Raw genomic sequence first — 13,477 nt, 5'->3', positions numbered from 1 at the left:
GTGTTTATTGAGGCCTTAGGGGGCATCAATTTGGTAAGGAAGCTGAATTGTCAAACACTTGAATTTGAAAAGGTTGTTATATTTGCGTTCTATTTTCTTTTTTGGATGCGACGGCATATCTGTATAAACAAGTTCTTGCTTTGTAGTACAGGATGTACACTATTGTATAATGTTGGCAACGGTGAGCAAAAAGATACAAAGAGACTGACGTAAATGTTCTTCCTTCTTGATGCACGTTTTCAATGATTTGACAGATTTGCATTTTCTTTTGGAATTGTGCAAAATATTTCTTGAAGGCTACTTATACAAAACTAAAAATAAGATGGAAATATATGCACCATGCTTAAAAAAATGCAGTGCCATGTATCTCATGTGACAATTCCCAGTCTCTTGGCAGAGAATCTCAAAAATAAACAAACAAACAAACAAACAAAAACAAACTTCTGAAATAGAGGACGGAGGGAGTTAAAGCCCCGATGTCTGCCAAACTTATTATGAAGTTATGCAAAGGGTGCAGGGGGACTGTTATCTTTACGTTTTTTTCCTGACATCCAACCTTGAAATGTCCACTGAAAGTTCCCTTTTACAGGATGCCGGTCAAACAAATTATTTTTAACATAAAATTCTGAAACAGAAATAATAAGTCCTCTTAATTACATTAAGGTCTTGTGCAATTAAGTGCAGTTTTTAAAGTAACATCAGTCGCACTTGGGATTAAAATTCACAGTAATCATTGCAAAGTCAGTCCATTTTTACGTCACATCTACACATACTTAGTAAAATAAACTTCTTGACATGCAAAAAAAAAAAAAAAAACGGTCATCTTAACTGAATGTGAAAACCGTGACATCTGATCTTAAGAAAACACACAAAAAAATTTTGAGCCTAGCACTATCATGACATTGTGATGAACAACTAACAGTGATATTTAACAAAAAAAAAAGAAAAAATTGGGAAATACAGATATGCACAATACCAACGCCAAGCTCATAAGGGCCAATTGCACACATGCGGTTCAAATCCAGGTTCACCCTCATTTCACTGACCAATAAAGGACAAATGATATAAGCACAGCGAGCTGATTAGTTCCAAAATAAACACGTCAATTGATATATATATATATATATATATATATAAAAAATAATAATTCGGTTTTGGGATGCAGAGGTTGAAGCAACACGCGCGCTTTTCACCATAACGGATTCCTTAACGATTCCCATCGGAAGGCAGACGCTCCCAGCAGCCTGTAAGCGCACACGAGCCGCGGCTGCATGGCACGCGCACCCCGCGGGGGGTATTTGGACAGAGACCATGTGTGCCGCGCGGAGGCACAGCGGTGGGGGTGGGGGGGGACGGGGAGGAGGGGGGGAGTGCTGCTGAAGTGCTGGACAGCGCGCGCACTGCGACTCGCCGCCGCGCGCAAATACCGCCGACGAACACACGGGGGAAGAAAGCATGATGGTGTGTAAAAAAAAAAAAAAAAAGGAAAAAAAAGAAAAAGCGGGTTTGCACTCACACGCGTGGGTGACCGAGAAGCTGTTGGAGGACTCCAGGTTGTCCACGTTGTAGTTGAGGTGGAAAGGTTTCTCCGTCACGTTTTGGTTGGTGTTGTAGAGCTGGACGGCGAACCTGAAGGCGCTGTGCTCCTGCACCGTGGAGCGCATGAAGAGTCCGCCTAGAATTCGAAGAAGACACACATGTGGCGAAAACGTGCTAGTGAACATTTCCTTTCTTTTCGTCCCCCCCTCGTTTTATGCTTTTGCGAACGTATGGAACACGCAGTTATCATAACCCAACGCAACGGCCCTTGCTCACTTTCTGTACGTACACGGACACGCGTCTCGCGCGCGCTGTGTGAAAGTGTCCCTAAATCCGCAACAAAGGGACGTACATTGTATCACATTTCCACTTTCGCACAATTCGCGCTTTGCAAACTACGAAACTCATCAAAAGGATCATTTCTGGGCTCAAGCACTTTTTGCGCATTTCAGTCTCCCTTCGTGACATTTCTTCCCCAAGACTTCAGCGCACTGCTGCCCCGAGTCTTCACAGTTTTTGGACATGACTCGTTTATTTAACGCGGATTTTTGTCAAAAGAAGCCGAGGCGGCAGAAACGCGAGACACCTATGATGGGGAAGATGTGTGTGTGAAGGTGTGGAGACCCCGCAGTGCTCCCACCGCGGACGCGTGTTAACCCTCTGCCAAGTTGAGCAGCCCGATGGAGGGATGGTGAATCCGAATGGGCATGGATGTGCGGGCGAGACAAGATCCTGTGTGTGTGTGTGTGTGTGTGTGGAGGCGAAGAAGAGCGCAAAGGTCAGAACGGAACGAGAGGAGTCGGTATTAATTTAAGACAACTTACCAATGTTGATCTGGTTCGGGAATCCTGCGAGGGACGCGCGGAAAAGCCACAGAAAGAGAAGTGCGAGCGCGCCGCGTGCCATTTTCCCCCACCAGTCTTCCAAACGGAGCTCCTAAGACGAATGCGCTGAAACAGGAGCGTGCGCGCGAGCGCCGACTCAAAGGAGACCCTCCAGATGCGCGTCTCTCCCGCCCTGCGCGCCACTGACGCTCATGGAGGCGCGAAGAGCCGGCTTTTCTGAGCAGGGACTCTCTCTGGCAAAGATGGTGGTTGGTGCGAGTCGGAGGATCTGAGCGCGAGTGAGGCTCCTCCGATCGGCCCGGGTTGGGGGGGGGGGGGGAGGAGGGGGGCGGTGGGATATTGATCAAACTTCGATCTGACGTCGAATTAAAGGAGCGTCGTCTCGCGCGTCCCGGCTTCCTCGCGCGTCCTCTCACCGCGAGTCCCTCGGGCGCCGCTTGTTCATCGGTGGACGCGTCGCGCGCGAGCCTCACGTGGACCGCCGATGTCCCCCTGCGTTGATTGAGCCGAGAGACGCGTTTAAAGACGAAAACGGCTGAGTCCTGCAGGCCGCTTAATTATTCAACATGCTGTCTGGAGTTCGCGGTATATTTAGGAATGATGATAAGATTTCCACGTAACAAGCATAACATTCTCTTGTGACGGTAAGTGATGTCCTCCATCCACAACTCTTACAGGTCGAATTAATATTTTTTGTTATTCACCAAAAATATAACCTTTTATATTCACTTGAGTCGCATTTTTTTTTTTTTAATCTTTAATTTGTGATCAACTATTGGTAATTATTGCAACCTAACAGACACTCCATTTGGGCTAACAGTAAATAAAATTCCACATGTCGCTTTGCTTTCTTCTAGTTGGACGCAATATAATGCTATATTAATCCCTCTGTGGTACACAACACGTGCCCTGGTGTTGCATATGGGATCATATGTCCAGTGTTGTCCTTGAGCACTCAGACATGAGCTGCGGTGCAATGCAGATCCATCCTGGGCAGTGGCCTGCGAGGATGGACATTCACAAATAAAGCCATCACTTTGCCCCCACGGAGCGAATGGGGTCCCCTGCATTGATCATCTATAGCCTTGTCCTCCAGGGTGTAAACACAGTAAAAGGACACAGGAGTCAGAGGCACAGTGGAAGCAGGACTGCAGATCAAAGGAATGGTAGGAGCTGCGGGGAGCCTGCGGTGCCCGTGTGCACACTGGTAATCCAGCAGGCCTACACACCATGCCAGGGGTTTATCTCTTTTCTCAATTATGAATATTATTACATACATGGAATCCAGATGGATTCTATTTTTTTTTAGATCGAAAGCTCACATTTCTACAAAGCTGTTTGCCCAGCAAGTGTCAGAACATTGCAGGAAGGTGGTGGCTTGTGACAAATCATCGCGAGACTTATGGCTCTTGTTTTTGCTTTGCATAAACCGTCAAAAAGCCTTTCATTTGTATTAGTAACTGCTGCAGAGTTCAGGAAGTTAGGGCATCACAGTACATTTCATAAATTCGTCAACATTCATCGTTATTCATTAAGAAATACAGACAAGCTAGGGGCATCAAAACAGAGAAGGAAATAAATATAGAGCATTCGGGATAGTGATCTGTGACGATAGTAAGGAAAATGTTAGACTTGGGTAGACACTAGTGACACTGTCATACGTATTTTTAGGTTGTGTCATTTATGTGTTTGCATTACTGCTAGTTAAAGATATCTTAGGATTCTGCTGCTCCAACGTCACGTTAGAACTTTGTTCAGCATGCTGAATTTACGGAAAAACAGTATGCTACATGCTTTATCATATTAGATAAAACCTAATGTCACTGATCAGGTGTCTTCCAAAGGGACAGCATGAGCTTATCACCAGGATGCAAGAATAGGTGCAAAAATAGATTGTCAAGCAAGACATTTAAGGATTTTAAATATGAATTAATAGATAAAATATTATATATGTATATAATCTGCTGATAACCAGCCAAATTCTTAGTGTATGTTCAAATGGATAAAAGGCCATCGGTTAATTTCCAGGTGCAGATATTACATGGACACTTAATTTAAACAATCTGATAAGGATGTATTACAAATATGTATCAGTTGGTAATATATATAATATATTGTATAATTTAATTATATACTTATTTAATTTAATTACTGTATATAATTTAATTATATAATTTAATTTAAATCAAATATATATATATATATAAAATATATCAGTTGGTAATTGACACCAGTGTGAAAAGGAATCCTAGACAAAACCTTTGTTGTCCTTGGTAAAGAAGTCAATGTAAATTTTGTCATTTTTAGGAAATCACTGTACATTTTGTCTTTTTTTTTTGTATTTAAGCAATTCTTTTTATGGCACGGAAATTGAATCTCATAAATATAAGTCTTATTGTTGCATAACCTTATGACAACACACGCATGGATACATACATTCATAAGTGAATGCCTCAGTTAGTTGTTTTCGAACATCATCATTCATCCTCATGAGAAAAATATGTGCTTTTATTCTTCGGATGATGGCAGAATGTTGGCAGGTTAAATGAGCCATTTGTTGGTATGCATTTGACCTTGCAGAATAAAAGAATGGCACCTCTACAGGCACTTCCTGTGTGGTTTTCCACGTTCCATGTGTGCTGAAGAATCCACCTGCATTCACTTGTTTGCTCGAGACAATAGTTACTATCAATAGAAGGTCAGAGCTGGTAAATTACAGACCTGTGCTCGGAGAGCTGTAGTATGCATTCACAAACGCTGGTTTTACTCTAAATACCAGTTACGTGGTTATATTGTGTCATCCTGTATTGCGCAATGACAGGAGTGGAACTTTGAGGAGGTCGTAATTTTACTTTTTTTCTCCTAGAAAACTTTTTTCTGGGTTTTAGGTGGAAGTTGTTCTCTTGTGCCGTCATTACCTTAGTTACCATATTTAATGCTCTTGACATCGACACTTAAGTAAGGATTTTGTATTTAATTGCTTACTGGAGTTCCTGTCATTAAATATGATTCAGGAGTAACAGTCTGAAATGGTTTCCTATTTACGTGATGTAGGGTTTAATTGCACATTGATGGCTGCAATTTAGTAAGAATTCTGAATTTTTAATTGGTTCGGGTCATAATCCAAATTTCAAGGTAATTCAGTTTGCCTTACAGGGAGGTTTTGTGCCTTCAAAGCGTTTAAAAAGAATAATATTCTCAATTTCCTGAACTGTTTTTTTTAATTTCTGTTGCTCATTTTTAAATACTGCTCCTGATTGGAGCTTGGCCTTCATAAACTCTCTGCTCTTCAGTTCGTTCACCCCTTGCGTCTGTATTCTTTGCCAGAATTAGTGCTGGCAATGGCAATAATTTACTATTGCGCATCTTCAGTGATCAAAGGAGCGATGGAGCGGTGTCAATAGGATACCACTATTTCCCTTCTTGTGAGTCAACAGGAATATCTGAATGAGGCGTTTTGGAGACCACCGCTGTGCTGAGCCCTCATGCAGCTGCCGAGCCCTGTGTAGAAATGGAGCTTTCTCTCCACTGCAGGTTACAGGCAGTCGGTAGGGGCTCCAAACAGAGGATATTTTGACGCAAGTATGAGGGGTGCAGGGCCAGGGATTGGAGGAACAAAAAGAACGGCATCACAGAACCAAATGGCATCATGCTTTGTTTTGGTTGGAGCTGCAGGGGATTTCTAGCACAACACACTGACTCAATTCAGTGTGGACCCCTGGGCGAGCGTGCTGGGTTCCCTTTGAAGATCAGTCCTTCTGTCCCGGGTCGTAGAGACATACTCTAGCAGTGGATGATGTTGGGGACAGGGACTCCTGCTACGTGGGGACCAACTTGGCTTATGAAGTCATCATCGATGTGGGCTGTTGGGCAGGGAAAGGTACCCACACTCCACTTACCTCCGTGTGTCTCCTAGCCCCCGAAGGGCAAAGTTACCCAGAAGTACTTGAAGATATTAAGAGGACCTTGATGGAGGGACTGCTGATTTGCATCAGTGAAACAAGTCAAATTGTTAATTGTCAGGTATCTTGACAGTAATGCTAGAGAAATGTGCAAGTGGAACCTTAGAAATGATTCCCACATATACCATTTATCAATGCTGGTACTGTTTTGACTCACTGAGACTTGGGAACAGGATCTTGAAGTATCTTTTAGCCATGGTCATCTACCTGAACCAAAGTCTTCCCTGCCTGCACTTCCATAGGCATCCGGGAACAAAACTTTGAGTTCATTCACAGAAGCTACTTCACTCCAGTGCCCCTTCAAAGGACATCTTAGCCGTGCTTTAAATGTAAAGTCTGTCCAGGCACTTTGACGCATCTATTCTGGGAATGTGATAAGACTCAAGTTTACTGGACTGAGGTACACCTAATTATCCAAGAAATCAAAAAATGTGTTTTCTCCACAGCTCTCTTCTTGTTCAATCACTCACTTTCTCTGTTCACAATGTTATGGTATGTAGAATAACTACTCTTACATTTTTGGCACAGAAATGTATTGCGGTGTTGTTGTCGCCACCAGACCTTCTTGTAAACATATGAACTACTGAAGTGTTACAATTCGTCCCACTTTGAAAACTGACATTTGATTTATATGACAATTCTAATTACTTCCGGAATACCTGGACACCCTTCTGAAAGTTATCAGGCAGTGCTGCATGATCACACTTGTGACAGCTTCTGACCATCTCTCACTCAGTGTATGTGGACATATTTGCAATTTCTTGGTGTACTGTCTATCTGTATGCTGTTGTGACCTCATGCTGTTTATAAAAAGTTTCCTTTGTTTGGGGGGGGGGGGGGGGGCGTGCAGTGAGGGGGGCTTGGCTGGGTCCTGTTTTCTGGTTGGTCTGGGGTCCGAGTCCTGCTTGGGATGCTTTGCGATGGGTTGGCACCCCGTCCGGGGCATGACCGCATTTTTAGGATCCTATTAATCAACGGAGAAGAAATAAATATATTTTGCTTATAGACTTCCTAAGTCTAATAAAGGAGAATTCTTTTAAAGTAATGTATTTGGCTTCTTGACTAACGGTGTTACGTAGAAGCAGAGATTATTATTATTATTGTTATTAATAACCTTTGTTTTGCTGAGACAATGTGGTGCAGCGGTTTGTGCTGCTGCCACAGCACCTGGGTGGTGGAAGAGAACAGGTGTGTGATCCCTGCTTGGTCTCTGTGGCATTTGTGTGTTCTGCATGTGTCTCCATGATTTTCTCTGGGTGCTCTGGTTGCTTCCTGCAGTTCAAAGACATGCAGTTAAAGTAAATTGTTGACTCAACCAACCAACCAACCAATCAATTTCAAGAACCGCTTGTCCCGAGTAGGGTTGCAGCGAGCCGGAGCCTATCCCGGAGACACTGGGTGCAAGGCTGAAGGGGTGGCGGGGCACACCCTGGACGGAACGCCAGTCCATCACAGGACCACAACTAGGTATTCAGACACACAGTTGGGTGAAAGTACTCTAAATTGCCAATGGCATGTGAATGGGGTGTGTGTATGGCTACCCTGCAAAGGACTGGTGTCCTATCCAGGGAATACCTTCCATCACCCTTGCGCACAATTCTTCAGGGATAGGGCCCAGGTCACTGCGACCATGCAGAGGACAAGCAGTTATTTAAAATGGATTGGCAGATTTTGTTGAGACCTACAGGACTACTTACAATGAGGTATACATGTACAGTAGCAGTGCAGGGTTGCAGTGGTCCCGAGTGTATCCTGGAAGCAAAGGGTTGCTCGTGGGATGCAAGTGCAGCACAGCATTCACACGCAGACACACTCATTTAAACACATAAACACACCAAAGACAGTTTTGAGTCACCAGTTCACCTGAAACTCATGTCACTGGACAGTAGGAGGAAACCCACGCAAACCTGGAGTGAACCTGCAGACTCCAACTGCACCAGATTCAAGCCCACATTCAAACCCACGGGCCAGGAGTTATGAGGCATCCACGTTACCCGCTGCTCCATCATACCTCCCACCAGATTATTTCTGCACCGTATTTATTCTTTTTAGTGCAAAGTTTTCAGTAGGATGAATTACCTACCCAGTACTATCACTGCACTTGAAATCACCGGTCTGATGTCACTTAAAGCAACTTTCAGAATCTGCTGAGACAATAAATGCAGAGTTGTATTCTCAGTCATGACAGGTTATGACTTGTATATGCTTTCAATAAAGTGTTGTATTATTTACTTTGGTGTGTGAAGATCAGTTTCTCTTCTACAGCATCCACAGTTGAGCTTCATACCGAAAATCGTCAAAAACGCCCGAAAAGCTTCTAGTCGTCTCATCTTCCCCTTTTCTTTTGCAAAGTCTTCTCCCCCCCATGTAATTTATGGTACACTCGTTATGGGTGCTTAAACCACATTTAATGACATGTTTAGCAGAGAACTCTCTCTTGATCATCACTTTCTAGCCATATTTGTGTGCTCTCAGGCTGTTAGTGATCAGCCTTCTGCACTATCCATCAGGTTGGTTACTAGGTGTACCATTACTGTTTCTTCGACTCACTGTCATTTCACAAGCTCCACTATACTTGGACCTCGTTATTCTTCAGTATTTTCCTCATCTTCCACACATTCATGACTATAAGAAAAAAGACTTATGTATTTATCTGTAGTTGAAATAAAAAGTGCTCCTTGAAAGTAAGCAAACTCTATAGGGATAGTATTCTTATATAAAATGTTAAAATATAACGTCAAAATGTTACTCTTAAAATAAACTTATAAAATTAAAAAATGATTATAATTTACACACCTGATTCTACTTACCTACTTGGTTTAACCAGTTCAGCTTGGACTTCACTTATTTTTACAGCTTCTGTGCTTCTACTACACACATGATTTCTTCTAAAGTAACATATGGAAATTAACATTACGCACTTATTATGTGAAAGACTCACACACACACACATTTTCAGAACCGCTTGTCCCATACGGGGTCACGGGGAACCGGAGCCTACCCGGCAACACAGGGCGTAAGGCCGGAGGGGGAAGGGGACACACCCAGGACGGGACGCCAGTCCGCCGCAAGGCACCCCAAGCGGGACTCGAACCCCAGACCCACCGGAGAGCAGGACTGTGGTCCAACCCACTGCACCACTGCACCCCCTTGAAAGACTCTTTCTCATTAAATAACTATTTTCTAATAAAACTAAAAGACAAAAGGTGTTCACATGCTTTCAAGCAATACCGTATACTCAGATGTCCATACGTGTTTGCCCTCTTTTCATTATCATAGTCATTACAGGCCATGTAATCATTTAATTCTTTAAAAGTAAATTTATGGAAGACCTGAAGAACTAATATCTGGTTTCTGTTTTTACCAGTGTGGCTGACTGGCAGAGAAATAAATTTATAAATAAATGTTATAGATGAATTTTAATATATGGGTGCTGTATGATAATAACACATTTAATAATTAGCGAAATGGGGCTGCTGTAAAGCTGTGAAAGTACTTTTTGTCTAATGAACATGAATTTTCAGATGGTTAGATCTGACCACATTTCCGTGCTGATTTTCCCAGCGTTTGCTCCGCTGTATACAGCCGCCTGCATCCATCTCATTGATGGTTCAACTGAGCTTCGCAACGATAATTTGTGACCTGAGAAATTTCGAAAAGAACAGAATTTCCTCAGCATTTCTTCTTGAAGAATAACTGCTGGTTATTTGAACTCACCCAATTTGTTCAGCTTCATACAATACACTTAATCTCTTCAAGACTGTACCCTGTCTTCTGCCACCGAAAGCAGCCCGTGGGGGGGAACAGGATGCCACATTTGAACCTTAACTCACATCCCTGACACGGATGATGCCATAAACCTGTGAGATTGAGGCAGTGAGACAGAACAGGATTTTTAAAGAGTTGCTAATATATCAGGGTCTTACCTGGCCTCTACCTTTTCATTCTTCATTCCTAGAGGAATAACGCTGTACTTTCCATATAGAATGCATCATTATGGTTTATGGTGTATGTATCAGTGTGAATGTCAGTGTTAGTGGGAAATGAAGATGTCACTGTCTTTGGATGCACATGGGTTGCACACAGTACTTGGTTCAAATAGAAGATAAAGTGTTTCTCATGTTATAACAGTACAACATTTTAACATAATAGCAACTATGTAACATTTTATCATAAAATACAAAGCTATGACATATTCTTCCTCACCATATTAAATCATTTACTAGGGAAACATTTCAAGGGAGGAGGGAACACACAATGCATATTTTATTATTATTGCATATTTTTTAGCATCATGCTAGGAACACATATTGGCAGGTGTGATTTAGGTGTGATAAATTTCTTTAAAAAATGTTTATTTTCATCCTCTTTGGGTCTAAATACTTTAATTAACATCGGTGGAGCGTGGAAGTGAGAGGGTGCAGTGCTGTAGTGGTGCAGTGGGTTTGGCCAGGTCCCGCTGTCTAGTGTGTCTGGGGTTCGGGTCCCGCGTGGGGTGCTTTGCCACAGACTGGTGTCCCCTCCAGCCTTGTGCCCTGTGTTGCCGGGTTAGGCTCTGGTTTGCTGCGACCCTGCTTGGGGCCAGTGGTTTCAGACAGTGTGAGTACAATTGTACCTTCTATATCAGTTTTTTAATAATACCGTATCCTTTCAGTTTAAGTGGTCACCCTGAGTGACTGGGACTATGGAAGCTCAAATGCTTCAACAGTTTAATAAGTTAACCATCTAAATATTGCTCTAAGATATCATATGCCTGTAGCAATGCTTAAGTGCTTCTTTTGTAGTAAAGAGGAGACCCACAAGGTTGAGAACAAAAGGTCTATGGCAGCAGCTGTTCCCAGTCATTCAAACAAAAATAAAGGGGTTGTTATAATGACTCATGAGAGGTTCAAGACAAATGCTTTGTAGGCAGGGGATGATCAGAAAGGTAAAGCAGCTTTCCCTGAACTCACCAAACAGAAATTTTGGACTAGCTGAATAATATTTCTAGTTTACATGTGATTTAAATATTTGTATTTACATTATAACACATTAGCACGTTAGTAACATTTATTCATATTGAAACACCAAATATTTTTATTTATTTTATTTTTATATCTGATGTGAAACCTCACCCCCGATACTTTATTGACTGAAAGGATTAACATATCAGTTCATTACAGCTAATGCATATAGCTTCTGAAAGAGCACAGTACTTCAATAAAGTAAATTTAGTCAAACAAGGAAAGATTCTATAAACTGTTCAAATTATGCCACAGGCTGTTACATCATCACTCAGTGATTAATTTAGATCTTACATTTTTGTCAAATGTTATTTTAAAAACTGGAGCTGTACCTCTCCAAATTGGATGAATCTGACCCAAGAGAAATTTTGAAAGGGCTCCCATCTTCAGGCAGCTCAGCTTTATACACATAATTCATAGAGATTCTTTGTCTGGATTACTTTAGGGAGTCCTCCCAATGGATCCCAAAAAACAAAACAAAACAAAAAAAAAAAACAAAAACTACTACCTCCAGGATTGCAGTAGGCCTGCAGATGGAATTTTTTGCAATGTACTGTCTGGCACCACACAGAAATGTTATTAGGATGTTTCAAATTTACCCCATTCAGTTTACACACACACACACACACACACACACACACACATTTTCAGAACCGCTTGTCCCATACGGGGTCACGGGAAACCGGAGCCTACCCGGTAACACAGGGCGTAAGGCCGGAGGGGGAAGGGGACACACCCAGGACGGGACGCCAGTCCGCCACAAGGCACCCCAAGCAGGACTCGAACCCCAGACCCACCAGAGGGCAGGCCCTGGTCAAGCCCACTATGCCACCACACCCCTTTACACACACACATTGTCACATTGTCTGAAATTGCTTGTCCCAAGATGGGGTCGCAGCAAGCCGGAGCCTAAGCTGGCAACACAAGACACAAGGCTGGAGGGGACACACCCAGGCCGACACACCAGTCCATCACAAGGCACCCCAAGCAGGACTCGAACCCCAGACCCACCAGAGGGCAGGCCCTGGCCAAGCCCGCTATGCCACCACACCCCCTCTCTACTCTGTTAGTACAGTATATATAGGGACAGATTCTATCCCTTAAAGGGTAAAAGCTTCACTCTGCACCCATTTACCATACACAGGGATGTATTATTAGATGATCAATTTAGATATCTCACACATCATCTGAAACCCCTTGTCCCATCCAAGGTTACAGGAGCCTAACCTGGCAGCACAGAGCATAAGGCTGGAGGGGGAGGGGACACACCCAGGACAGGACACCAGTCCATCACAAGGCACTCCAAACGGGACTCAAACCCCAGACCCACCGGAGAGCAGGACCCGGCCAAACCCACTGTGCCACTGCACCACCACGCCCCCTCTCCCTTCAGTTTGGTACAGTATATATATATAGGGACAAATTCTATCCCTTAAAGGGTAAAAGCTTCACTCTGCACCCATTTACCATACATAGCAATGTATTATTAGATGATCAATTTTTAATTATTCCTGTAAAATTTTGGTGACTTTTGGGAGAGTAGAAAGTAGGAAATACTGAACATTTGCTATATAGACCTTTAAATGGGAATCTATGGTCAGACTGAGGGCATTTGGATGTTAGAAATATGATGTAATAGAATGATAGATTATCCTGCAGCCTGTGTGCACTCGGGCAATACCACCCTGTTTGTTGTAAACATTCTGCGCACTGCCCTCGTTATGGTATACATATACATTTTAGTTGATATGTATGCATGAATATGAACATCTTTTTTATCTTCTCTATTTAATTATGTATGGAAAGAATAAAGAAAAAAGACAAAGAGATGTGCATAATAATTTCCTGTAATATAATGGGAAAAAATCTGAGTAATAGGTGATCAGAATAAAATTTGCAAATCTTCAGCACAAAGTTGAATATTCCATCCTTGTGTTTTAGTCTAATTGATGAAGAACTGCAATTTAAAAAATGCCGTGCATCACTAAGCCACAAAAAATTAAAAGCAGACCTCTGAGCATTTGTCTTATTAGTAAGCGTGAGACCTGCAGTCTATTTACTTTGGGTTACTGCAGCGATTCAGATTAGTCCTTACCTCCGCTGGGCGGAAATGCAGAAAGAGACTGCA

At 42.7% G+C, this 13,477-nt stretch overlaps 1 protein-coding gene across 2 annotated transcripts in view; it reads right to left on the bottom strand.

The window, feature by feature from the left end:
* The window catches only part of LOC108925441 (glutamate receptor 3), a 108,285-nt gene extending 105,641 nt beyond the window's left edge, over nt 1–2,644 (bottom strand). For both annotated transcript variants that reach the window (XM_018737366.1, XM_018737365.1), the window contains exons 1-2: nt 2,364–2,644; nt 1,517–1,675 (exon numbers count right to left, since the gene is read on the bottom strand). In XM_018737366.1, coding sequence (XP_018592882.1) covers nt 1,517–1,675; nt 2,364–2,445 — 241 coding nt within the window. In that variant the 5' untranslated portion in view covers nt 2,446–2,644. The remainder of the gene's footprint in view (nt 1–1,516; nt 1,676–2,363) is intronic.
* Nucleotides 2,645–13,477: the final 10,833 nt, after the last annotated feature.

Source organism: Scleropages formosus, chromosome 13 (assembly GCF_900964775.1).
Source record: "Scleropages formosus chromosome 13, fSclFor1.1, whole genome shotgun sequence".
Classification (NCBI taxonomy): Eukaryota; Metazoa; Chordata; class Actinopteri; order Osteoglossiformes; family Osteoglossidae; genus Scleropages; species Scleropages formosus.
This window is presented reverse-complemented; position numbering and strand designations above follow the sequence as displayed.